The sequence below is a fragment of the Melospiza georgiana genome, chromosome 13 (assembly GCF_028018845.1).
Source record: "Melospiza georgiana isolate bMelGeo1 chromosome 13, bMelGeo1.pri, whole genome shotgun sequence".
NCBI classification, from domain to species: Eukaryota; Metazoa; Chordata; class Aves; order Passeriformes; family Passerellidae; genus Melospiza; species Melospiza georgiana.
The window spans coordinates 3231807-3258011 of record NC_080442.1 but is presented as its reverse complement, the minus strand read 5'-3'; the positions used below and the strand labels follow the sequence as shown (position 1 = coordinate 3258011).

Here is a 26205-nt window from a genome sequence, read left to right as displayed (position 1 = left end):
GGGTGGTTTCTGTACACTCCATGCTTTGCAGCAAGAACTAAACACATTTTGCCTTCCCAGCATCACGGTGGGAGTGACTGGGATCTCCCTCCTCTTGTACAATTTCCTCTTTATTGGTGCAGGAGTTGTTTCACCTTTTTCTGGTGCTGGATTTGGAGCTCAGTGAGTTCTATCCAAGACTTTGCTGTTGCAGAGTGGATCTTTAGAAGACCAGGGTGGCACCTTCCCTCTTCAGTGCCATTCCAGCTCTCTCCTGCCAGATGTTTGATTTTCCATTTGGCTGGAGTAAGAGGCATGTCCTTAAACTCTTACTCTTTTATCAGCTGCACACTTAAAAGCTACATCATGCAGTAAAAAAACAAACAACCATCTGGATGTCATCTAAATGTGCCTCAGATCATAAAGATCTGAGAGCTGGCTGGGTGGGATCAAAAGGAAATCCCTCTGGTGCCAGGCCCTGCCCTGGCTGGCTCTGTCCCTAGCCCAGGAGTGATCCCTCCATGGCAGCTGCACTCCCAGGCTGGACAAATCATTCCATGGCATTTTCCAGCCCATTGCAGGGGCAAAGAGCTGAGTTAAACTCTGGCTGCAGGCTGGGAATCCAGCTGGAACATTCCCTAAAGCTGGGGCTCCAAGGGCACAGGAGCTGCAGGATGCCTGAGGGTCCTACCTGGCCCAGCTGAGCTTTTCCAGCTCATGAATAGAATCACAGAATCATTCAGGTTGGAAAAGACTCCAAGACCATCAAGTCTTGACTCACAGGGAAATCTCCTTTTCACATCTCCTTTTCCTCTATATTTGACTCCAGAGTGACCAAGGCACCAGAGACAGGTGAGGAGAAGGTGAAGGAAGGAGACTGGTTGAGCACTTCACTGATTTTATATTTTGAGTTTTTATTCTTTTTTTCTAATAGAGGCTCAGGTACAAAATGGGAATCTTCCAAATCCATCAGCTTTTTGCTGCCAGTCTGCCACGCTTCCCAGCAGTGCTGGTACTGCCTAAGGATGGGTTGGACATACAGCTCTGAGGGACCTGAGGCTGTGGATTCCACAGGAGCAGCAGATGTGGTGTTTGCCATCTCACTGCTGGGGCAGAGGCCGTGCAGGGCACCAAGGGGAGGCATTCAGAGAAGTGGGGCAGGAAGCTCCACCTGGGCTCTGCCACCCACAGTGACCCTTTGTCACAGACATCTTTTATGAAAAATCCTTTCCTTAGGATTTTTTCTCCTGAGAAGCTGAGAGGCCTCAGGAACAAAATGCAAACAATGATTATCTGCTGCTGTGGAGTGCATCTTTGATTGGTCTCATGAGGTTGTTTCTAAAAAAATTAATGGCCAATCACAGTCTGGCTGTTTCAGACTCGCTGGTCAGTCACAGGATTTTGTTATCATTCCTATCTTTTTCCTTGCTTGCTAGCCTTCTGATGAAATCCTTTCTTCTATTCTTTTAGTATAGTTTAATTATAATATATATCACAATGTAATATAAATAATAGAATATAATATATAATGTATTATATTATATTATATATTATATATTATATATTATATATTATATATTATATATTATATATTATATATTATATATTATATATTCGAATGTAATAGAATGAAATAGAATATATTTCTTCAATTCTTATATATTATATATATTATATTATATATTCTATATATTTATTCTTTTAGTATAGTTTTGATATAATATATATCATAAAGTAATAAATCAAGCCTCCTGAAACATGGAGTCAGATCCTCGTCTCTCCCTCATCCTGGGACCCCTGTGAACACCACCACAACCCTTTCTCTCCTCCCTTCCTCCACAGGCAAGAAGAACTCCATCCTGCTCCACAAAGTGCAGCACGACCTCAACTCGGGGGTGTTCAACTACCAGGAGAACGAGATCATCCAGCAGATCGTGCAGCACGACCGGGAGATGGCTCACTGTGCCCACAACGTGCAGGCGGCCGCGGCCGCCGCCTCCACGCCCACGCCGGTGATCTGGACGCCGCTGATCCAGGCCCCGCTGCAGGCGGCCGCCGCCACCACCTCGGTGGCCATCGCCCTCACGCACCACCCGCGCCTGCCCACGGCCATCTTCCGCCCGCCCGTGTCCGTGCTGGGCTCGCTGGGCCAGCAGCCCAACCAGACCCCCAGGCAGCTGAAGAGGTTCCAGTCGCTCGTCCCGTCCGCCGGCCCCTCGGCCGTGGGCTCCCCGTCCAGCACGCCCTCACAGCTGCACACGCCGGGCGCCGAGACGCCCTCGTCCTCCTCCTTCCACATCCAGCAGCTCGCCGGCTTCTCGGCCGCCGCCGGCCTGGGCCAGTTCCAGGTGGGGTCCCCTCCGGGGGGCTCCGGCCAGCCGGGGCTCGGCAGCGCCTCCTCGGTGGGGCTGAGCCAGTTCCAGAGTGCACCCTCGGGGTCACCCTTAGGCGCGGCTCAGCCCCCGCAGCAGCAGCAGCAGCAGCCGGCCCTGTCCAGCAGTGGGTTTGGGCACTTCCAGCAAGCCACAGCCAGCTCCCCGTCGACATCGCTCACGCAGCTCTCATCAAACTCTCCCCCCAGTCTCCTGAACCAGTTCCAGCCCACCACGAGACCACTGCAGGGGGGACAGTCGCAGCAGCAGCAGCAGCAGCAGCAGCTCTCGGGCAGTGGGACCCTGGGGGGATTGAACCAGTTCCAAGCCCCTCCTTCTTCCAACTCTCCATCCTCCAGCCTAAGCCAGCTGGCGCAGGCCTCGGGCGGGCCGTCCGCGGGGCTGTGCCAAACACATCCAAGTGCTTTAGGATCTGTGACTGGAACGATAGCCCAGCTCCACCAGGAGCGGCCTCCCTTCGCCCCCGCGGCCCCGCTGCAGCAGCCCGGCATCGCCTCTCCCTGTTACACCCCTTCTGGCCTTAGTCCTCCCAGCCAGAGCCCGGTGGCCACCAGAACTTTCCAGAGCGGCGCCGCGGGGCCCTCGGGCTCGCACGGCTCGCTGCTGCTGCCGCAGCCCGCCAGCCCCCCGGCCCAGGCGCTGCCGCCGCGCCTCAACCAGGACATCAAGCTGATCTCGGCATCCCAGCCCTCCCTGCCCCAGGAGCTGGCTCAGACGCTGGGCCGCCACAGCTCTCCTCATTCCTCTAGAGAATCTGTTTCCAGCTTCTCCCCTTTCCCCGGCGGTGGCGGCGGGAGCGGACTCCTGGGCAAGCCTTGCAGCTCGGTCCCCGGGCGGGTGACGCTGCCACGCCAGATGTCCTCAGGTTCTCTGCCACACCCGCTGGCCTTGGCCGCCGGCGGGCGCAAAGAGTCCATAGTGCTCACGGGGGATCTGGAGCCCGTCAGGTCCAAACTGCCCTCCAATTTGTGAGGACTCCTGCAGGAGCTGCCTGTGCCAGCTCTGCCCTTCAGTTCCTGATGAGTTCACCGAGCGATTTTTTCCTTTCCTTCCCTTTCTGCGCCACTCCTGCTTTGTTTTCTTTTGTTTCCCCTCAATTTCTTTTGTTTAGGTTTAACTGTGCTTAGAAACAAAGAAAAAAAAACACATGAAAAACAACGGGAAAAAAAAAAGAAGATAACCAGGTATTCTTAGAGCTATAGATTTTTGGTCACTTGATTTTATAGAATATTTTAATACACAGGACAAAAAGGATACGAGCAAATTTAATCCAACGAGGTAACGCACAGCCGGGGCGTGTGCCTGAGCTGGAACACGTGAATGAGCAGCCATAGAAGCCACCAAAAAGGTTTTCCTGTTGAGACAAAGACCCGAGGTTGATGTGGGCCACAGAAGGGGCTGTGGGGTCAGGCCTGTAGCTGGTGTTTGTAGAGCAGCCCTGGTTGGCCTCAGCTTTGCCCCAGCTGTGACCCTGGGGCTGGGGACATGGCTGGCCCAGCACACACCACAGGTGTCCCTCTCTCCCTGCCAGGTGTCCCTCCCTGTCCTCAGCAGTAACAGAGGAGCTGGGAAGGGGTGAGTTCACTCTTGTACACCCCTCGAGGGATTTCCCAGGGGCTGAGGTTTGAGTTGGACTCCAGCTGAGGAAGATGAAGGTGACCAGGAGATGGGCAGGCCTCGCTGCAGATTGTCCCTTTCTTACTCCACTGATGCTGCAGTGGGAACAAGGAGCAATCCCCTGTAAGGCACAGGGAGGGCAGGGATGATCCCTCTGTGCTTTGGCATGTGGGCACCCCAGGCAGAAGGCCCCAAGCTTCAGCCTCTCCGTGGTGTGTGCAAACAGGAGGGATGGAGGAAGAGGCAGTGCTTTAACGTCCCCTCTGTCACTTCAGTGTCTCAGTGTCCCTGGGTGACTGCTCTGAGGAGAACTAGAAAGGATTGAGCAGTGGGGTGCAGTCCCCAGCCCTCCTCCTCCTCCTTAGCCCGGGGCAGTGGGAGGCACCAGGACAGTTCCAAGATTTACAATTCAGTTTTTACCATTAAAACCAGATCAGCCCAGAAATTTGGTCAGCCATGGTCTGTGCTTGTCCCCTGCTGGGGGAACTGAAATCTTTGTTTGATTTCACCAGCAATAAGAGCCTGCACCTGGTGGGCTTCCCCTGACACCCTGCAGCGTCCCCTGGGGCACTGGGGCTGGGCTTTGGGGACACTCCCAGTGGGGCGGGGACAGAGCGGGGCCAGCAGCACTGAGAAGCCACAGCCTTTACCTCCAGGGCACACATCTCCTCTTGTGTCACTTGGTCCTCCCTCTCTCTCTGTTTGGGGTTTCCTTAGGCCGAGGGGTGTCTGTGGCCACCTCACTGTCCGAGTCAGGTGCTCAACTTTTCTAACACTCCTTAGAGACACATCCAGCCTCCCTCTGTGCCCAGCCCTCAAGGGGACAGAGACTCCATGCAGCAGTGCCAAAAACTTCCCCACCGCCATTTCCCAGCCCCCGGAGCTCCCTGTCCCTGCCCCAGCCCTGGCTGATGGTTGTTTTTATACCGACCCGTCTGCAGAACTCTCTGCCACGTGCCTGCACCTTGAATGTTGCATTCCTGGGCACTCCTGCTTCACCCTGCTTTGGTGGCTCTGAATTCAGATGTGATCAGCTTTGGTCTTCCTTAAAAAGGGTCAGGGGAACTCTGGAAATGCTTTTTCTACTGGCTCCATCCAGCTCTGTCTGTGTGAGTGTGGTGGGAGGGTGAGTGTGTGTGTGTGTGTGTGTTTGTATAGATTTTATAGATGTATCTATATCTACACACCTGCTTTTCTATCTGTAGGGTAGTCACACACATCTGTAGTCTATTTATGCACATGTGTCAGCACACACACACACACATATTTATATATATATATGTATATCCTAGTTTTAAATGAAAATACGTGTCAGTTCTGACCCTCCTGCAGGGCTGATTGGCAGGTGACAATTATAACCTCTAGATCCTGCTTTTCCAAATATGTACAGGTTCATCTTGAAACAGGAGTTGAAGCAGACTCACAGACCCTCTCATGTTTTCAGAGGTAGAAGGAAGACTCACAATATCCTTTACAGTTTTTTGGGTTTTTAGCAAACCTTTCCCCTGTGTGCCAGAGGCCAAGCACCTGCAGGGTTTGGGGTGGGCTGGGCAGGCAGGGGGGAAGGGTCTGCAGCCCTCCTGGGCTCCTGTGCCATGGCTGCTGCTGCACTGGCCCTGAGTCCTGGGCACCCTGGGGACCCTCAGGGGACAGCCAGGGCTGGCACTGCCCGGCCATGCCCCCTCCTCACTGCAGGACACCCTCCTTGGCTTTGCTTCCCTCTTTGGGGAATCTCTTTGGGTTTCCAGCTCTCAGCACTGCAGTAGCCAACTTTGAGTTATTCTGACTGGACCCCAGTCAACTAGGCTTGTCTCAGTAGGTGGAACTATATTTATTACTACTATTATTATTATTATTATTATTATTATTATTATTATTATTATTATTATTATTATTATTATTTGGTTTCTTTTGGGGGGAAGGGAGGGGAAGAGTTCTAGGGGTGGGGTTTGCAATATAAAACACACAATAAAAACCTTAGTAAATAAAAATGTGAAAAACCCACCCCTCTGACTGGCTGTGTGCTTCACGTGGTGAGCTCCAGGCAACACCAGATGAGCTTTAAAAGACAAAAATCCCATTTTAGCCCTTTGCTTTGCCCTGTCTCTGCTTTCCTGCTGCCTCTGGAGCTTTGGCAGGGTATTCACCACCTCACACATTCTCTGTATTGAGCCACTGACAGGAAAAGTTTAAAACTTCCACCTACAGCTGAATTTTCACCAGGCCAAGGGAGAAATCTGGCAGTTGTTTTGCAGATGTGTGCACAAAAATCCTTCACTTTGCAGCAGACATGGAAGCTGTGGCTGCCTGTGGGATCCCTGGAGGAGGAGCCCTGCACAGACACAGCCCTGGCAGCAGGACAGGACCCACACAGGGAGGATGCCAAGGAGCTGAGGAGTTGTAGGAAGGTAAAACTGGCCTGAGCTCTGAGCTTCCATTGCTCCTGCCAGGCCCTCTCAGGTCTGTGGGTGACTCCTGGTGGGTCACCCTGTCCTGGAGTTCCCATGAGGGAATTGAGGCACTGAAATGTTGGGGTTGCCCTTTGGAAATGGGTTTTTAGGCCAGGCTGTTTTCCATGCCATTCCTGTAACAGAGGGAACAGGTTGTTAGCCCTGCCCAAGCCAACATTTCTTTTAAAATTAAGATTTTCCAGATGATTTATAAATTTGCAAGGTTGGATTGGAACAGAATCCAAGTTTTGAGCTCTCAAAGCACACCTGGAAGGCCTGGCTGGTTCAGCACATGGTGGTGCCTCACTGCAAGGACTTCAGAGTGCACTGGGATGATCCAGCTGTGGGGAAACCATCCCAGAGCCAGGTCCCTGCCCTCAGTGGGGTGGGTCTGCCCCTCATCACCACTGCCTGCCCCACAGAGCCTCAGGAGCCTCCCCAGGGTGGGGCAAAGGCAGCAGCAGCAGCTCTGCTGCTCTCTCCCTTTGCCCAGCCCCAGTTTGGGCAGGAATTCAGGGAATTTCAGCCTGGCCTGGCAGCCCCCCCAGCAGTGTGTGGCTTTGGGAAAAGCAGCAGCTCCCACACTCATGGTTCTTGCACCCTGGGGGAGATTTTGGGCTGTGGGACCCAGCAATTGCCAGCAGTGCTTTCTCAGGGCACTGGGATTGGCTGGTCCCTGCGGCAGGCAGCCCTGGCAGAAGGAAAGTGGTGCCAGGGCCTCAGGGAGAGGCAGGTTGGGGCTCAGCTCTCCCTTGGGAAGAGGATTTCCCTCCTCTCTGCAGCCTCCCTGAGCTCTGTGCCTGGCAGGACCCTCAGGCTGGTGCCCCCAGTGACAGCCACCATCAGGGACACCCTGCCACACCTCTGGGTGTCCCCAGGGAGCCCCATGCCCTGACTGAGTCCTGTTTCATCTCCTCTGCAGTTCCAGAGATCTCCCAGCACAGGACCAGCAAGCTCAGGTACCCTGCAAGATGCAGAAGGAAAAGGGAGTTGCATCTTTTTCCCCCCTGCTAGGAGAGCCACGAGTAAGTTGGGAATGATCCCTTTAAAGCCATCACTACAGCAGAGTGTATTTTAGCTAAAATAAGGAACAGCAGAGAGCTTTCACCCCCAGGCTCAGGGCTGAGCTCATCCCTGTCCCCCTGGCACTGCTGTGACAGTGACAGGAGCCATGAGCCACACTCTGAGCCCTGCTCTTCTGTGGGACAGGATCCCTTTGGGAGGGGGAGATGGGCACAGAGCAATGCCCTCAGCCATGGCCAAACTCAGAGAGAAAGAGCAAATGGGGCAGCTCCTCCAGGGCTCCACAGCCTGGGCAGAGGGGACATCACCCCTGGGAGGTGGCAGGGGACACTTCCAGCTCCTTGGGAATGCCAGAGCTGGAGTGGGGCACCCACTGGGGCTGCTCTGCTGGCACTGAGGGCACAGGGACACAGGGGAACAGCCCTGGGGTCAGGGTGGGACCCTCCTGAGCTGAGGGAGGGACAGCAGGGCCCAGGGGTGGCTGCTCAGCAGCCTGGCAGGGAGTGCTGGGGTCACACCTGGAACAAAGGCTGGCCAGGAGCTCTGCCTCCCACAGAGGAGGGAGCTGGACACAGAGCTGGCACCTGGTGACCAGGAACCTCCCTTGGCAGTGATTGCCCTGCCCAGCACTGCAGCCCAGAGGGGTCAGACATGGGCACCATGGGGAGGGCAGGGCAGAGGGCAGCCCGTGCGGGGTGCCAGGATGCCAGGAGCCCTGTGCCAGCCTCAGGAGGGCTGGAGCTGCAGGGATGAACCCCAGAACTGGCACACACACACCAGCAGTGCTCTTTGCTGGATGCCAGACCCTCCCCGTGCCCTCTGCCCCTTGCAGACCGTGCCCAGCCCTGCCTGGGTGACCTGTGTGAGGGATGGGAGGATCCTTCCCTCTGCAGGGGGAGGAGAAGCAGGGCAGGGCAGGCTGCACTGGGGTTGGAGGTGATCCTGCAGCAGCTTTCATCCTTCTGCACTGCCCTGCTCAGGTTTGTGCCTTGTCCCACACGGAGAGATGCTCCCAGTGTGGTTCCAGGTTTCCTGTGTGCCTTTGGCCCCTCTGTCCCGGTTTTCAGCCCAAATCTGCACTCAGAAACCTGCAGGAATGAAGTGAGGCTGCTCAGGCACGTTGTGAGCAGCGCTGTGAGCTCCTTGGCTGGACACTGCTATTCCCAGGGGAGAAGCTGGGGCAGCCCAAGGTCCCCAGGCCAGCGCTGAGCTCCCCCTGCTTCCCATCACAGACCCTCCATGCCCCCTGTGTGCTCCCTGTGCAGTGATGGCTGCAAGGACACCCTGCCCTCCCTGCAGCCCCCCAGCCCTGTGTGCACCCAGGGCTGCCCGGGCACTGCTCCTGGATGGGCAGGGGCTCTCCAAAGCCATCCCCTCGCTGCCTGCTCTCTCCCCTGGATGAGGAGAGGCTGGATTTTAGCTGGCTTTGGATTTTAGCTGGGTTTATGCACATTGGTTCTGTCACTTCACTTGCAGAGCCCCCAGCCATTCTCCCTCGCTGATTCCAGCGCCCTTTGCCTAAGCCCCGCTCCGGCTTTAGGCTCTGATTTTAACGGAGCTGAAGGTGCTGCCATTAATGCGGATTAAGGGAACAAAGCCGTGCCTTGGTTCTGCCATCCGCAGAGGCAGGAGGAGCGATTGCTGTCCCTTGCAGCAGCTCCCACCGACCCCAACCACTCCCGATGGGACAGAGCTCGCCTGGAGCCCCTCAGGAGATGGGGACGCGCTCATGGGGAGCTCCAGCAGCGTCCCTGGAGCTGCAGCCCGGCAATGCCAGGCCCTGTGCGGGACTGCCCGGCTGGCACAGGCTGTGCCCAGGGTGGCACCGGGCCAGCCCGGAGCTGGGCACGAAGGCGTTAACAGCCTGTCCCGGTGCCACGTGGGTGAGCTCCCTCCCTCCCCGGGAGCCGCTCCCGGCTGGGCTGGAAATTGCGGAGCTCTCCAGGGTCATTTCCCGCCCTTCTCCCTCCCGCTGCTTTTACACGGCCGCGCTGGCGGGCGGGCAGCGGCGCTCACGGGGTAGCAGCGGCGGAGCCACGTGCTGGCTGTCCCCTCAGGGCTCCTGTCCCCTCCAGGGCTCCTGTCCCCTCCAACCTGTCCCCTCCCGACTGTCCCCTCAGGGCTCCTGTCCCCTCCAGGGCTCCTGTCCCCTCCCGACTGTCCCCTCCGGCCTGTCCCCTCAGGGCTCCTGTCCCCTCCAACCTGTCCCCTCAGGGCTCCTGTCCCCTCCCGACTGTCCCCTCAGGGCTCCTGTCCCCTCAGGGCTCCTGTCCCCTCCGGCCTGTCCCCTCAGGGCTCCTGTCCCCTCAGGGCTCCTGTGGCCCCAGGGCTCCTGTCCCCTCCGGCCTGTCCCCCCGCCCAGGGCTCCTGTGGCCCCAGGGCTCCTGTCCCCTCCGGCCTGTCCCCTCAGGGCTCCTGTCCCCTCCCGACTGTCCCCTCAGGGCTCCTGTCCCCTCAGGGCTCCTGTGGCCCCAGGGCTCCTGTCCCCTCTGGCCTGTCCCCTCCAGGGCTCCTGTCCCCTCAGGGCTCCTGTCCCCTCAGGGCTCCTGTCCCCTCCGGCCTGTCCCGGGGTCAGCTGCACCTCCCAGGGCACTGTGCCGCGCTGTGGCCGCAGGATGTGGCCAGCTCCAGCCAGGACCCTGCCCATCCCTTCAGGCCACCCCAGCCCCAGGGGGAGAATGCCGTAGCTGGTGGCTCCCCGGGCCGGAGCTGCCGTGGCTGGAGGCTCCCAACCCGGGATCTGCTGTGGCTGGTGGCCCCAGCAGCCGCTGCCTCCCTGGAACAGCCCTTGGAGCTGGGGAGTTCCGTGGGTGTCGCACAGCACATCCCAGCGCTGCTGGAGCAAAGCCAGCAGGACCTGTGTGGTTTCTCCCTCAGGGAAGGAAGGATGCTGCTCCTGTGCCAGCTTTCCTGCTTCCCCCCGGGCAGCCGTGGTGGATTCCCTGAGCACAGGAGGGAAGGAGGGCACGGGATGAGGGCACAGTGCTGCCCGATTCAGCTGCCCACCGCTGCAGTGCCAGGCAGGAACGAGTCCCGAGGGATTGTTCGCCTCCCCCTGCTGCCTCACAGCCCTCTTGTGACAGAGATTGGAGCGCCAGGACAGCTCGTGTGCACGTCCCGGTGCTCCTGGGGAGCCTGTGGCACTGAGGACAGTCACACTCAGCCCCACAAGGCTGCTGAAGGTGTGGCTTTAATCAGCGCTGCCATGAAAGCTCCACCCCACAGATCCATCCTGGAGACACTCGTGGCACAACCCACACCTTTCTTTCTTCCCTGTCTCCAGCAAAGCGGTCTCCTAAATCACAGGGTTTGGTTCAAGTGGTACAAAACCAGGCAGGCACCAGCCTTGGGCACTCTGGAATATCCTCTGGGAGCCCTGAGCATCCATTTCTCATTTATCCCCATGCTGTTCTTTGCTGATGGGTTTTGTTAGATCCCAGTGCTTCTCACAGAGCAGCCTTGGCTGGGAAGGGCTGTCCCCAGTCCACTCCCATCCCATTAATGCCCCACTGCTCCCTGCCCCTCTCCAGGCCCAGCTGGGTGGGCAGAGACAGCCCCAGCCTGGAGCAGCTGGGCTGGGACTCAGGGAAATGGCCTGGAGCTGGGGCTGGAGATGGGGAACACCTGGGATGGAGGTGATGGGAGACACCTGAGATGGGATTGGAAACACCTGGGATGGAGATGATGGGATTGGAAACACCTGAGATGGGATTGGAAACACCTGAGATGGAGATGATGGGATTGGAAACACCTGGGATGGGGGTGATGGGAAACACCTGGGATGGAGATGATGGGATTGGAAACACCTGGGATGGAGGTGATGGGAAGCACCTGGGAGTGTGGGGCACAAGAAGGTTCCAGTTTGGCCTCTCCCAGTCCAGTTCCTTGCAGCAAGCAGCAGGAAGGACCAGCAGATTCTCCTGTGCCTGCCCAGGTAGGACTGAGGGGTTTGGGGGTGACTCTCCACCTGAACCCCACCTTTTGTGGGTGCTGGCTGCTGGGGGCAGCTGTGGGGTTCTCACTGGATTTGTTTGTCCCTGGCCCCCTGTGACATTCTGGCTCTCCATGTCCCTTCCCCAGGCAGGTGTGCAGCTGGGGCTGGGGCTGTTCTCCACTCCTTTATGCTCACGTTCCTGTGGCTGCCAAGGGTTGGTTTCCCTCTCCAGACTTGCTGTGCCCTGTTAGTCCTGCCTGTTTCCTGCAATGTCTGTCCCCTGCCCTTCCAGGGTGCCACCACCCTGCAGAGCTGGCACAGCTGCTCTGGGGCAGGGATTTGATTGTGTCTGGAATGTTCTGGAGAGCCACAGTGCAGCTCCAAGCTTGGCTTTCAAGAGTCCCAGGGGGGGCAGGTGTGCTGGAAACCAGGCTGGGAGAGCTGGGGGGGCTCACCTGGACAGGAGAAGGCTCCAGGGAGAGCTCAGAGCCCCTGCAGGGCCTGAAGGAGCTCCAGGAGGGCTCTTCCGACCCCTGTTGTGGGTGGGAAGCCAAAGCTCCCCTGGACAATCTGGGATTTACACCGTGATTGCCCCGAGGAGCAGCAGCAGCCCTGGGGGCTCCCTGGTCCGTCCCGGAGCTCAGCTCGGGCCGTGCGAGCGCTGCGGCTGCTGAGCAGCGAGGCACCGCTGCCACCTGCTGTCCCCGGGCTGCGCTGGCACCCTGTGCCTGCAGGGCCGCCCTGGCACCGCCCCGGGCACAGGGCACAGCCAGGGCTCCTCAGGGAACCTGGAGCGCGGGGCTGGGGGGACTCAGCTGGAGAAAAGGAGGCTCGGGGGGGGCCTTGTGGCTCTGTGGGACTCCCTGACAGGAGGGGACAGCCCCAGGTCGGACTGTGCTCCAGGGGACAGGGACGGGAGCAGAGGGAACGGCCTCAGGTTCAGCCAGGGAGGCTCATGGGGCAGGTGTGTGACTTGCTGGAAACCTGCCCTGGTCTCACAGAACAGCCTGGGAGAGCTGGGGGCGCTCACCTGGACAAGAGAAGGCTCCAGGGACAACTCAGAGTCCTGAAGGGGCTCCAGGAGAGCTGGAGAGGGACTGGGGACAAGGCATGGAGGGACAGGACACAGGGAATGGCTCCCACTGCCAGAGGGCAGGGGTGGATGGGATATTGGGAAGGAATTGTTCCTTCCCAAGGAAGGGTTGGACATCAGGAGGAATTTCTCCATGGAAAGGGTTGTCAGACATTGGAAGGGGCTGCACAGGGAGGTTTGGAGTCCCCATCCCTGGAGGTGTCCCAGGAATGCCTGGAGGTGGCACTCAGTGCTCTGGGCTGGGGACAAGGTGGGGTTTGGGCACAGAGTGGATTCTGTGGTCTGGGAGCTTTTCCCAGCTCAGTGATGCCAATCCCAGCCTGGGCAGGGTTGGCAAAGCTCAGCTCCTGCCCCTCCTGCTCTCCCTGGACACAGAAACGCTCCCCTGGTTCTCCCCTGCCCCCACCAGCTCTGACAGGGCTGAGCTGCCCCTGACCATCCCTCCGGGGCAATTCCAGGCTCCCTGCCCAGCTGGGAGGGCAATGAAGGAGTGACCAGAGGGGACAGGAGTGACAGGGAGGGGACAGGAGTGACCCAGGCAGTGGCTGCTGGCTCTGGGCTGATGCACATCAGCATGGGGGTGGCAACAAGGACATCAATTCCTGCACTTCACAATGCAGAATCAGCAAGTGCAATATCCCATGGTTATGGTGTTATTTTTCCATTATTTCCCAGTTTATTAAGGCTATTATTTGTACTTGCACGGATTTGAACCCCTTCCTTCTCTGCTTGCTAATTAAAAGGTGATATTTTTAATGTGGAGCTTTGAAATGCTCCAAGTTCAGTGGCTGCACAAAGCCTAAAGGGAGAACAATTCTCCTCTTTCTTCACAACCCACAGCAAGGAGAAAAAGGGCAAGTAAAACCCCAAACCTGGTCACTGAACCCACTAGCAATAATTAAACAAACTCTCCAAGCAGGACAGGAGTTGATTGGATTAAAAAAAGTGTATTGGATGCCCAATACAAAATAATAAACATGAAGTTATTAAAAAAAGCCATAGAGGATACAGCAAATACTACAGAAAAGCAAAAAAATTGTACAGAAAGGTCGACATCTACAGCAGTCCTTGAAATTCTTCTACATGAGAATCATAAAACAATGTACAGGTTTGGTTTGTTCCTTTTCCCCAAAAGTCTGAGGGAAGCTGTCACTGCACAGCTGGACTATGACACTACAAGGATACACAATGTTCCAAAGTTAAAATCACAGGATATGTAAGAAAACGTAGCATTAAAATGTGAAAAAGTGCAATACAGATTGTACACTGAATTGAATAAATGTTTTTCTTTTTTTTTTTTCAGTTTAACCTTAAAAAACCAACTTTGAACAGTTGTTTTATCATTAAAAATATTCCCCCTCCCCAAATTCAATGACAATATTAACATTCATGGTGTTCTACATAAGGAATATTCACAAAGGCCCCCAGCTGGGAATACTGTGTGTGTAGGATGGCATTTCTTTGGGTATAGGTAAAAAATAGGCAAAGGAACAGATCCACACCCTCCTTTCTCAGGCCAGGGGGTGGATTTTATTCTTTAAATACATGTTCTGTAGCTTATTTTGCCCTGAATTGTACTGATTCAAAGTCCAAACATTAATTATCCAGGTGGCCCATGGTGCTACCATTTATTTAATTCCCTCCCCTCCCTCAATAATAAATAAATGCAGGAAATGACCCCACCCTCAATCCCTGCTCTCCCTTCTCCCAGGGACAGCTTCAGCTCCACTTCAGGGGATAAAGGGAAGCAAAGGAAGCCAAGTTCTTTTTGCCACTTCAGTGAAAATCTCCTGGCAGAGGCACAGAGGGGCCTGAGCTTCCCAAATCCCAGCCCTGAACCATCAGGAAGTTTGGGATTCCTTTTATCCTAGAAGTGAAATTGCACAGGAGTTCATTGGCAGCTGGCTGGGGTTTCTCTCTTTTTTATTTCTCATTTTACTGAACTCCAGCCCTTTTATTAATGCAGAGAAGGACAGAGCCAGGCAAGCACACCAAGAGAGAAGGAAAACCCCTCTTCCCTCCCTGTTCCCTCTCCTCCCTTTCCAGACAGCTCTGGGAACAGCACCTGGGTCACCAACACTGGGTTGATTTTTACGTGGTTTCCAAAGTGTAAAAAAATACATTTTTGCCTTGGTTTGTGTCTGAGGAATCCTTCAGAGCAGGACTCCTGTGGGATGGCCTGGGACAGCACCTGCAGGACCCTGTGGCCACCCAGTGCTCTCCAGCAGGATCTGGGCTGTTGGGAATGAGAAAATCCTCAAGTTCTCTGAACCCAGGGGGCTCAACCCCAGCCCTGCAGGCTCCTGATCCATCTCTAAACCAACAACAACAAAACAGCTGCCAAAAGAAGCTCCCTGTAGGGTCACCTGGGCAGGAGAAGCCCAATTCCCAGGAGGAATTCTCTGAATGTTCCTAAAGGAGCCTCTTCCTGGCCCAGGGAGCAGACACACAGTACAGCTGAAGATGTTTCCTTGTTCTTCAGTCTTCCCAGTCGCTGGAAAAAGACAGGAAAACAACAGGAATGAACCCTCCCCCCCCAGGATCCCCTCCCCTTCCCCAGCTACTTCTCCCCCCACTGAAAATATGAAACTGCACAAAAAGCGACAAACAAGGCTCTCAATTACACCTCAACTCAAACAGACCGGGAATCTCACAGTGATGAGAGGAGAAAAGTCAGGCCTTTAATAATTATAATATAAAAATAATAAAAAAAGCTTACAAAGAGCAGTGCAGCATCCCAAAAGGCCATGGATTAACTGCCAGAAGGGGACGTAATTATACGCAGGATAAAAAACAAAACTGAACAACCCACACTGGCAATGAATTTTCATACACAATAGAACAAGCAGTCAAACCTCAGCCTAGGCTGTGGAAAACAACAGTTTCTCCCTTTTTTTTTATTACAATATTTTTTTCCTTTTTATAAAAAAAGATAAAATAAAAACAACAAATAAAATTGTACATAAATGCCAATGTCCAACACTGAAAAGGCAGGGCAATCACACCACTGAGACAAAACCTGACCAGAATAAAACTAATGGCGAGTCCACTTTGCTTTGCTTTTGTCCTGCTGGATCCCAGCCTGGCGTGGCCCATCCTGCTGGGTGCTGCTGGAACCCCACGTGGCTCCCTGCAGGACAAGGGGTGACACTGGTGTCACCTGGGGCTGGTTCCTCTCCTCCTCCCTCCATTGCTCTCATGTGCTGTCCCTCTTTCTGGTTTGTCGATTTCTTCTTTTTTTCTCTTTGTCGTTGTTTCCTGTAGTGTTTCCTCTGTACAATCCTGCTGTGGCAGGGCAGAGTCCGAGGCCGGGGCGCTCACGCCGTGGTGATGGCGTTCAGGTCCTTCATGAGTCCCTCCAGGTGCGCCATCTCTTTGGTCAGCTCGTCGGGCTCGTAGCTCTGCAGGGACAGGGGCACTCACACAGGGCTGGGGCTGGCCAGGAGCCACCAAAGGGCACTCCTGGGGCAGCCCCGAGCCCAGCTCAGCCAGCAGCTCAAGGGGGTTTATCCATGCCAAGGTGGGAACAAGGTGCACTCTGGGCTGGGAGCTCTTTCCCTGTGAATCCCAGGCTGGCAGGGTTGGAAAAGCTCAGCTCCTGCCAAGGGAGGGGAGCTGAGCTCTCTTTCCAAGTTGTGGTTCAGAGCTCCGCTGGCCAAGCCCTGTTTCCCTGCCTCAATCCCTGCCTTTGAACAAAAGCAGGAAATTGAGAAGGATCTTCGCAGCTTAGGGAAAGGTCCTGTGCACCTTTTACACGGTGCATTGTGGAAATAAATTCATGGACAGGTAAATAGACAGAAAATAGACAGAAATACAACTGTGAAGAGCTGCTTGACTCTGAAGGTGCCCTGGGATCACCCCCATGCACTGAGGGTCTGTCACTGCCTGCTGCTCCTGCACTTGAATTTGTTGGCAGAATCAGCAGAAATTGCAGAAGTGGTGCTAGGGAAAGGCAGCACAAAGGAATGGAAAGAAACCTGCTTTTGCTGGAAATTAAACTTCCATTTTCCTGAAAATAGAAACAGCAGTTGCACTGATCACAACATAGACCAAACCCCTCTGATTGTCAAATGCAGGTCTTAGGACCAGAACTATTAAATTCATGGATCAATCCATGTATTACAAAGGAGCAATGACTTAGAGCTACATGTTAATTATCCCAACGGTACCATCAGACATCAGCTTGCAAATGACCCCAAGACCATCCCTGTCACTGCATTTGGTCAATTTGGGCTAAATTATCATTTCATTTTAGCAGATCAGACATTACTGTGGATGACTAAAGCTATGCTCCAGGAAAAAAGGTCCAAGGAATACTTCACCAAGGCTGTTTGGGATCAGGATAGCTGCTAAACCCACACATTTTTAGGCTCAGCTGTCCCATTTCTGTCACCACTGTGGGCAGACCATGGCCTGGCTCATCTCCAAACCCCTCCTGACCAAGTTCTGAGCAGTTTCCAGCCCTGTCCTGTTCTCACACACAAATCTCCTCCTCCATTCCAACAGCCAAGAACTTGCACTTTACCAAACCTCTGCCTTGTGCAGCAAAGTCATCCCAGCCCTCTGCCCAGCACAGCATCTGCCAGCTCCTGACTGGGACAAAGAGCAGCAGCTGGGAGTGAACTCCTGCCTTAAACTCCTGCCTTAAACTCCTTCCTTAAAATCCTTCCTACAGCTTCTCCCAAAACTCCAGAATTAATTCAAATCACTACCCAGCCCTGAACCTCACAGTTCAACCTGTAATTTACATTTCAAGACTCATAGTTGAACCGGTAATTTAATTTAATCTGGGTTTTTTTTTGTGCTGACTCTACCTTGCACTAATACATTAATGAAAAAAAGTATTAATGGCTCTATTTAAATATTACAAATTAGTTGTGGAGTATGGGTTTGGTACTGACCAAACAAAATTAATAAAGCAGGAGTGACAGAAGCTCAAAAGGGCACCAAGATCAAGTTTCCAGATCAGGACATAGACAAATAAAATCAGGAGAGTAAAAAACGTGACAAAAGGACAATGAGGAAAAAAAAAATTCCAAATGAGCATTTCCTGCAGCAGTGATGCAGCAGTGAATATTTCTGTATTAACAGGTGACACAATGGCCACAGCAGCAGCTCCTTGGCTTGCAATTTGAGAGGAAAACAGCTCTTCCAGTGCCTCACACCCAAAACATTCCTTAAAAGCTGCTTCCAAAGCTGCCCAACAAGGCTGCACCCTTCCCAAAAGTCAGGAAACTCTCCTGTGATAATTTACAAATATTTTTGGGATGATGGATGGCTTGGAACACTCTGACATTAATGTCAAATGTTCTGTCTGCAATGGCACTGGGAATGCTCAGGGAATGGCACTGGGAATGCTCTGCAGAGCTCAGGGATGGCACTGGGAGTGCCCTGCAGTGCTGGGGATGGCACTGGGAATGCTCAGGGAATGCCCTGCAGAGCTTAGGGATGGCACTGGGAGTGCCCTGCAGTGCTGGGGATGGCACTGGGAATATTCAGTGGCACTGGGAATGCCCTGCAGAGCTCAGGGATGGCACTGGGAGTGTCCTGCAGAGCTGGGGATGGCACTGGGAATGCTCAGGGATGGCACTGGGAATGCTCTGCAGAGCTCAGGGATGGCACTGGGAATGCCCTGCAGTGCTGGGGATGGCACTGGGAATGCTCAGGGATGGCACTGGGAATGCCTGCAGAGCTGGGGATGGCACTGGGAATGCTCAGGGATGGCACTGGGAATGCCTGCAGAGCTGGGGATGGCACTGGGAATATTCAGTGGCACTGGGAATGCTCTGCAGAGCTCAGGGATGGCACTGGGAGTGCCCTGCAGGGCTGGGGATGGCACTGGGAATGCTCAGGGATGGCACTGGGAATGCTCAGGGAAGGCACTGGGAGTGCCCTGCAGTGCTGGGGATGGCACTGGGAATGTTCAGGGAATGCCCTGCAGAGCTCAGGGATGGCACTGGGAATGCCCTGCAGAGCTCAGGGATGGCACTGGGAATGCTCAGGGAATGCCCTGCAGAGCTCAGGGATGGCACTGGGAGTGCCCTGCAGCGCTGGGGATGGCACTGGGAATGCTCAGGGATGGCACTGGGAGTGCCCTGCAGTGCTGGGGATGGCACTGGGAGTGCCCTGCAGGGCTGGGGAAGCTGCAGCTGCAGGACTCAGCAGGACCCTCCCTGTCTGCCCCCATTTTCCATGCGGATTCCTGGCATAGGAGCTGTGGCAGTGCCAAGCCCCTGTGCCCCTGTGCCCATGCAGGTACCCACAGAGCCCCGGGTGAGCCCTGCCAGCCTGGCAGGGGTACCTACGCTCTCCGAGTCCTCCAGCATGCGCGTGGTCTCCTGCACCTCGGGGGCGCTGGGCACCACCACGGGCATGGGCGGCCGGGTCCTGCCCAGGGTGCCGATGGACGCCGTCTTCACCGCGTGCAGGGGGTGCCCGGGGGCTGCAGAGAGGGGGCACACGTCAGGCACGGGCACTGCCTCTGTGCCTGCCCAGGGAGCTCCCGGGAGGAGCACAGGAAGGACACAGGGAATGGCTCCCACTGCCAGGCATGGATGGGATAGTGGGAATTAGGATTTATTCCCTGGCAGGATGGGCAGGCCCTGGCACAGGGTGCCCAGAGCAGCTCTGGCTGCCCCTGCATCCCTGGCAGTGCCCAAGGCCAGAGCTTGGAGCAGCCTGGGACAGTGGAAGGTGTCCCTGCCCATGGCAGGGGGTGGCACTGGATGGGATTTAAAGCTCCCTTTGAACCCACGGCAGTCTGGGATATGTCATGGTTTGACTCTGGCACAATGCCGGTGCCCCCTTGAAAATATATTTCCTGTTCCCTGAAGGAACAGGATTCTATCAGGAGAAAAGGAAGGGTTCAATTATGGCGTGTTGGATTTGAATTTCCTTATCTACCTACAGAAAATGACCCCAACAAAACTCACCCCAGCCTGTGCCATATTTCCTGTGATGCCCAACCCCACCTCCCTTTGTTCCCTTCGTTCCCCAGTGTGTGGCCTCACCTTGCTGGCTCAGCAGGGGGGTGCTGGGCAGGGCAGGGTCGAAGGGGCCCCCGGCGTTGGGCACGGCGGGCACGGCGAAGCTCTTGAGGGGGTGCGAGGGGCGCACGTGGGCCGTGGGGGGGCCCTGCGGCTCCTCCTCGGCGGGCAGGAACGGCCCCTCGGGCTCCGCCAGCTCCGCGCTGGGCACGGCCGAGCCCGCCGGCATCGTGTCCGTGCTGGGCGTGTTCCGGACGGACTCTGCAGGGACACACAGCGACAGCAGGGGTCACTGCCGCTCCCCGGGCTCACGGGGACACTGCTCCTCCGGCTGTGAGCCCCTGGCCCGCTCCGAGTGACCATCGGCTGAACGGCAGCTAAAGGAGCTGAGCGATTCCACCTCTCACGCTTTGGCACTGGAAGAGCTCCTTGTTCCAGTCCTCGGACAAACAGCACGGAACACGAATCTGCAGCCTCCTTTTACCCCAGAGGACCAAAATACTGGCATTTTTAACTAGGAACTCTTCACAGCACTGGGGTGGTCACAGAGGAGCCACACTTGAAATCCATTTACTGAGACTCATGGAATGGTTTGGGCTGGAATGGAACCTTGCAGCCTCAGGAACTGTTTTCATAAGGAAACAACTTTTGGCTGTGATACCTTCAAATGGTGACCTTAAAGTAGAGAAGCTCAGAGTTTGCTTCATCCCAGTGTGTTACCCATGTGCACATTTAGCAGCACCATTGCTTTGGGATTTTCCAGAGCACTGCAGACTTCAGTGCTCTCTAAAACTACTGCATATGATTTTGATCAAGCCTGGAAGTGCTGCATGGAAATCACCCCCATTCTCTGTGTGTCCCATTCTCCATAGCCAAGCCTGGACTTTCGTTCCCTGCTGGTTTCCAATTGTGTTATTTAGGGGAAAAGTTACCCCATGAAGCAGCTCAGAGTTAATCTGATGTTTCAGACTCCAGGGCAGGAGGAATCCTTGTTTGGAGCTGTGTGTAAAACATGAACCCCCTTTTCCAAGGACACCACCACGGATGTCAAGGATCAATACCTGACCTACCCAGGCAAGCCCAGCCCATCCTGCCAGAACCCCCAGAGGAGACTGGCCCAGCTCCAGGCTGGGGTTTCCAGGTGTTTCCCTGGCTGCTGCCCAGAGCAGCAGCTCCCTCAGGCTTGGTGTCTCACCTGTGGAGTCGGCCCTGTCCGAATGGGACATGGCAGAGCCCAGGGGCCACGGGCTGAGCTGGTGCTGCAGGAAGCTGCGGGTTGGAGAGGCGAGGCTGCCGGAGTGGAAATGGTGGTGAGGGGGGTCGAGGGAATGGATGGGATGAGCACTAATCACAGCTGTGGATGAACACAAGACAGAGAAACACTTAACACACACACACACACAGAGGACAGGCTCCTGAGGGCTCCCCTCCCTGCTCCCTCCTCCAGCAGGGAGCCAGACCCTCAGCTGATTGATAACCCAGAATCAACCCCTGGGTCATCACACCTCAAACGTGCTTAGGACAAAAAAACCACCCAATTACAGCTCCAGAAACTGCCACCAGCTCTTAATGCACTGCTTGACTCCAAGGAAAAGTTCAGAAGAAGAATAAAGAGAATACAGATCTGTTATCCACACTGATACATTATCCACTATTGATATACCATGGAATGAGGTGTGGTAAACAATAAACAGCCCTTTGCTTCCCAGCATTTCTGTACTGCAGGAGGCAAAGAAGGAAGTCACTAGGTACACACCATGACTGCAAATTAGACCAAAATGGCACAGTGAATTATCATAATTCAGTACTTAGGAGGTAATTAATAACTCCATCTGAACTCTCCAGTGGGTGGAAGAAAGCCATGGAAGGTTGTGAGGCCCAGAGCTGGACATGGAATGGTTCTGGTGGGGCTCACTGAGAAAGGGCCTCATGTGCCAGGGGGGCACCTCAGACCCCACAGTGGATGTTCCAGTCCCACAAAGCAGAGCCTGTGGCAGGAGGCCCCTGGAGCTCTCACAAACAGCATGGAGAGGCCAAGTCTCAAAGCCAAGCTCCAGCAGGGCCTGGGCTGCTCTGTGCCCCCAGGCAAGGCAGGAGCAGAGCCTGGCATGGGATGGGCACCTGTCACACAGCCATGTGTGACACAGACCAGCTCCAAGGAATTTAGTGTCAAACTGCATCCTCTGCTCCCTCCTCACTCATGGAGAGCTGGGAGACAACAAGGGGACCACACTGCTTAGTGTACAACCAGCAAACCACATGCTGCTCTTGGAAAAATGTCACAGAACAAGAAGATTGACAAACTGAGCAATCAGGTCATCAGGACACTTGAAAAAGTAGGCAGAGATCAAGAACACCAAGTGTTCAGCTCAATTTTTAATTCAAGTAAAAGAAAGTGGAGATGTAATGAACTACTCTGAAATAATTCTATAAAATGGAGAGATTGTGGCAGCAGCCACCTGGCTACAGGTGGAACATGATCACAGAGCTCAGGGAAGTCTAAAGCTCAGCCTGGGTGAGCTTGGTGTGATTTTACCTCCCAGTTCTGCCCCTGCACAGTAACTCCTGAGCTTCTCACTGGGGTTCTCACACAGGGTTTCAGTCTGGCTGTTCAGAGGTTCAGCCAAGTCCCTTTCCATCTTGGAGTCATTTGAAAACTCTAGATATATTGTTTAATTCCAAAAATATTTTGTAATAATGGTAATTTTGGTATCAGAGAAGGATCCCAGGGCAAAGAGGTCTCAAGGAGCTCAGAGTAAAGTCAGAGAAGGCTCTGAGAGCAGCAAGTGCAGAGATAAAGGGGATGGTGACTGCTTGGGCTGGGAGGGGAAAACCAACAGTGGGGAACCTGACAGATTCCAGCTCCTGTGGAGCAGCTGGACACTGGCAGAGCTCCAAGGGAATGACTACAAGAGGCAGCCAGGCCACAGGCTGTGCCTGGAGAGCCCAGACAGGGACAGACAGATCTGGCCATGCTCCTGCCCTCACCCCAGTACAGCCACATCCAGTCCCTTCTAACGTGGTCTCACTCTGCCCACACCAGGAGGGCTCAGGAGCCTCCCCTGAGCTGCCCCTGCTGCCCTTGATGGGGTTTCCTGGGAGCAGGGAGTGGCTCCAGCAGGATGGGGGGTTCACTTACGCTGAGGTGGCTGAGAATCAAAAGGCATCATCATCTTGGGCCTCATGCCCCTCCTTCCTGCCAGCGTGGACATGCTGTCCTCTGACTCGTGTCCTGAGGGGAAACAGCCACATTATGCTCTGCTCCAGCTCCTGAACCACCATTCCCACATCCTCCTCTAGTCCTGCTCCCAGGCAGCTCTTGGAAACACCAGTGACAAAAGCAGCCCCTCCTCCTTTGCTGCAATGTGGGAAGAAGATGGGCAGGGTGAGGATTTTGGGAACTGGAGAAACTCTCCAGGCCCCAGTGCAAACCTTTGGCAGTGATTCAGCTCTGGGCTGAAAGGTCAGAAACAACTCCAGTGCTTTAATATCAAGTGAGATGATCCTCCCATTACTAATCAGTATTCACCAAGACAAAGTAATGACCTAACTCTTGGATGCTCCATTTCCTCACTAAAACACATGATCCAACCCTTCCAGAGTCTCAGAAACCAGGAACAAACCAAATTCACTACTTGGAAAATAAGAACAGAGAAGAGGAACTTCATCATCTCTCAATAAAGTGACATCACCAGCCACAGGAAATGCATCTCACCCCCCTGGGCTCCCACCTCTGTAGGAATTCCTCCTTTGATGGATGTTGCTGTCCATGGAGTTGTCCACCGGGGTGATGTCCTGGGAGTTGCGAGGGATGGGGGTGTCTGTCATGATGGGGTTGGGATCTGGGGATTTATCAATGGGTTTGAGCTCCAGCCTCTCGTGGTGGATCCAGAGGTCTGGAGGTTTGACATCTTTGGAGTTGCCCTTGTACTTGTGGGAGCCGTTCACGGATTTGCAGGCAGCTCGTTTCCTGGGGAGGGAGCACAGGAGATGCTCTCACTTTTGGAAAAGGCAACTTTCACACAAACACAGAAAAATGAGGTTGGGAGAGACCTCTGAGATCATCCAGTCCAACCTGTGCCCTGACACTTCAATTAGACTATTGCACCAAGTGCCATGGCCAGTCTATTTTTAAACACATCCAGAGATGGTGATTCTACCACCTCCCTGGGAAGAGCAATCCAGTACTTTGTTATTCTTTCTGTCAAAATTTTCTTCCTAATATCCAACCTATCCCTTCCCTGGTGTAGCTTGAGACTGTGTCCTCTGGTTCTGTCAGAGACCAACCCCACCTGTGCACAACCTCCCTTCAGGAACTGTCGAGAGCAATGAGGTCACCTCTGAGCCTTCTCTTCTCCAGGCTGAGCATCCCCAGCTCCTTCAAACCTTCCTCACAGGGTTTGTGTTCCCAGCCTCTCACCAGCCTTGTTGCCTCCTCTGGAGGCCCTCAAGGATCTCAACATCCTTCCCAAACTGAGGGGCCAGAGCTGGGCTCAACACTGAAGATGGGGTCTCACCAGGGAGAACTTTCCCTGGGATTTCCCTCAGGTCTGCATCCAGCTGGGCACAAGTTTCCCACTGGGCAGGGAGCTTTGAATTTTGCACACAAGCCCCAGTGACACCTCAAAGCACATCCATGGAATGCAGCCCTGGCTCTGCAGCCCAGCCTTCCTTACCAAGAATGAAGTTTGCAGAAATTCTGTTAATTAAGAGAATATTCCAATGCTGTCCCCTGGCTTTTCAGCACTTCCTAAAAATCTGGTTTGCATAAAACATATCCTTTTCAAACTCCAAATACAGCTCTGGTCCTTGAAAGAACACACAGAGAGACCCTGCAGGAGCATCAGTGCTGCAGCATTAATGCAGCTGCTCTGAGGGAAGCACTCAGATACAAACACTGGGATTTTGGAGCACTGTCCTAAGGAATCCAGCAGCACACTCAGATTCCCCTCCAGTGTTCCTACTGAAAACTGGATAATGTCAATGCAAGAGGGAGGAGCTGCCTGAGCTCTTGAGCTCTCCCAGCTCCCAACACATGGATTGGCTCCACTTTGGAAACTGAAGGATTGTCACTGTGGCATTTTCTGAAAAATCCCTTTGCCAGGATTTCTTCTCCTGCGGAGCTGAGAAGCCTCAGAGAAGAACGAAAACAATAATTATCTGATTAATAATAATTATCTTCTCCTGTGTTTGCTGCTTTGGAATGTGGGCTGGAGATTGTTTACCAACAGGTGAATGTTTCATTGGTTCCATGTGAATTGTTTTGACTTAATGACCAATCACCATCAGCTGTGTCAGACTCTGAGGAGTCAGTCACGAGTTTTCCATTATCATTCTTGTTAAATCTTCTGATGTATCCTTTCTCTGTCTTTAGTATAGTTTAGTATAGCATTTTTAATATAATATCATATCATAAAATAGTAACTCAGCCTTCTGAGAACATGGTGAGAATCTTCTGAGTGATTCTCATCTCCCACCTCGTCCTGGGGACCTCACAAACACCACAAAGGACAATTTCTCCTCAGGGAGGGAGGGGGAAGTGCAGGCACACTGGAAGCACTGCCCTGATTTGCGTGTGAACTGGAACTCTGGGACACTGCCAGGAAAAGCAGCCCAGCAGCAGGCAGCAGGATTTAAAGGGAATAAACCCTAAAAGAAGAATTAAACCCCAGAGTCAGTGAGGCAGCCCCAGCCCTGTTACTTTTTCTGGTGGGACGTGGTGCGGCGCGTGCAGAAGACGGCGACGATGACGACGATGACGATGGTGATGACGCCCACGGACACGATGATCACCAGCAGCATGTTGCTGTCCAGGGGGGATGTGGGGCTGCCATGGGGACTGTTACTGCCTGGGAGGGGAGAAAAGGCTCATTTATTACACAGGAAATCAAGCAGTGCCCACCAAAGATGCCTGGAATCCTGCAGATCAGCAGGAGGGGATGGAGCTCCTGAGCAATGTTTGTTTCTCTGCATTTACCAACTGTTTCTGTACAATTGCTCATCTGGAAGTTGATTTATAGATCCATTTCCTACTGAGTCTGTCACAATTGAAGTGCAACCTACTCAGTTATCACAGAAACCTCCTCACTCTCAGCAGAGTCAGTCTGGCATCCTGCTAACCCTGCAGCACCACAGACTCCCCTTGGAGCCACTGGAATTGGACCAGGAGCCTCCAGGGGTCACTTGGCTCCAAAGGAAACCCTTTATCCAACCCCCTGAGGACAGGAAATCCCAACACACAGCACTGAGCAGGAGAAGGAGCACAGGAGGCCTTTCCCTCCCCATCTGTCCCTACTGAACTGATGTCCCACCCTGGCAGCCGTGTCACACCATGCTGGGAGCAGCTCTGGCATGGAAATGCCAAGGGAGCTCAGCAGCAGCAGGAACAGCTCTGGAACTGCTTCTGGAACATTCCCTGGCTGCCCCAAAGTGTGGCCAGGGAGCAGCTGTGCCCCACACTCACCTCCCAGTGGGGGTTTGTAGTCCGGGCCCAGGTCCATGGGGCGGCTCCCCTTCCCAGCAGATCCTGAGGCTGCAAGGTTGGACACAGAGGAATGTTACACACACAGCCACAACTCAGCATCTCTGAGTCCTTCTTTGGAACCTCCCCAAGCCCCCCAGGAGCAGCTTTTTCCCTCCTTTTCTGTCCCTACAACAAAATTTGGCTTTGCACAGCACCTGCTTCTCCGAGGAAAGAGCCACTTCTCCAAAGGAGCTCTTCAATTGTTTC

The 26205-nt window shown here is 54.3% G+C and overlaps 2 protein-coding genes across 11 annotated transcripts in view; one reads left to right on the top strand and one right to left on the bottom strand.

Annotated features, from left to right (window-relative positions):
• HCN4 (hyperpolarization activated cyclic nucleotide gated potassium channel 4) overlaps positions 1-5833 on the top strand; it is a 107926-nt gene extending 102093 nt beyond the window's left edge. The window contains exon 8 of the mRNA XM_058033631.1: positions 1822-5833. Within this exon, the coding sequence (XP_057889614.1) occupies positions 1822-3344 (1523 nt within the window). The 3' untranslated portion in view covers positions 3345-5833. The remainder of the gene's footprint in view (positions 1-1821) is intronic.
• A 9315-nt stretch (positions 5834-15148) lies between these two features.
• NEO1 (neogenin 1) overlaps positions 15149-26205 on the bottom strand; it is a 178724-nt gene continuing 167667 nt past the window's right edge. For 7 of the 10 annotated variants that reach the window (XM_058033043.1, XM_058033044.1, XM_058033045.1 and 4 more), the window contains 8 exons: positions 25939-26007; positions 25177-25324; positions 23207-23445; positions 22615-22707; positions 20671-20829; positions 19500-19736; positions 18795-18931; positions 15149-15890 (listed from right to left, as the gene is read on the bottom strand). In XM_058033043.1, coding sequence (XP_057889026.1) covers positions 15807-15890; positions 18795-18931; positions 19500-19736; positions 20671-20829; positions 22615-22707; positions 23207-23445; positions 25177-25324; positions 25939-26007 — 1166 coding nt within the window. In that variant the 3' untranslated portion in view covers positions 15149-15806. The remainder of the gene's footprint in view (positions 15891-18794; positions 18932-19499; positions 19737-20670; positions 20830-22614; positions 22708-23206; positions 23446-25176; positions 25325-25938; positions 26008-26205) is intronic. The other 3 variants (XM_058033051.1, XM_058033052.1, XM_058033053.1) reach the window with 2 other exon arrangements.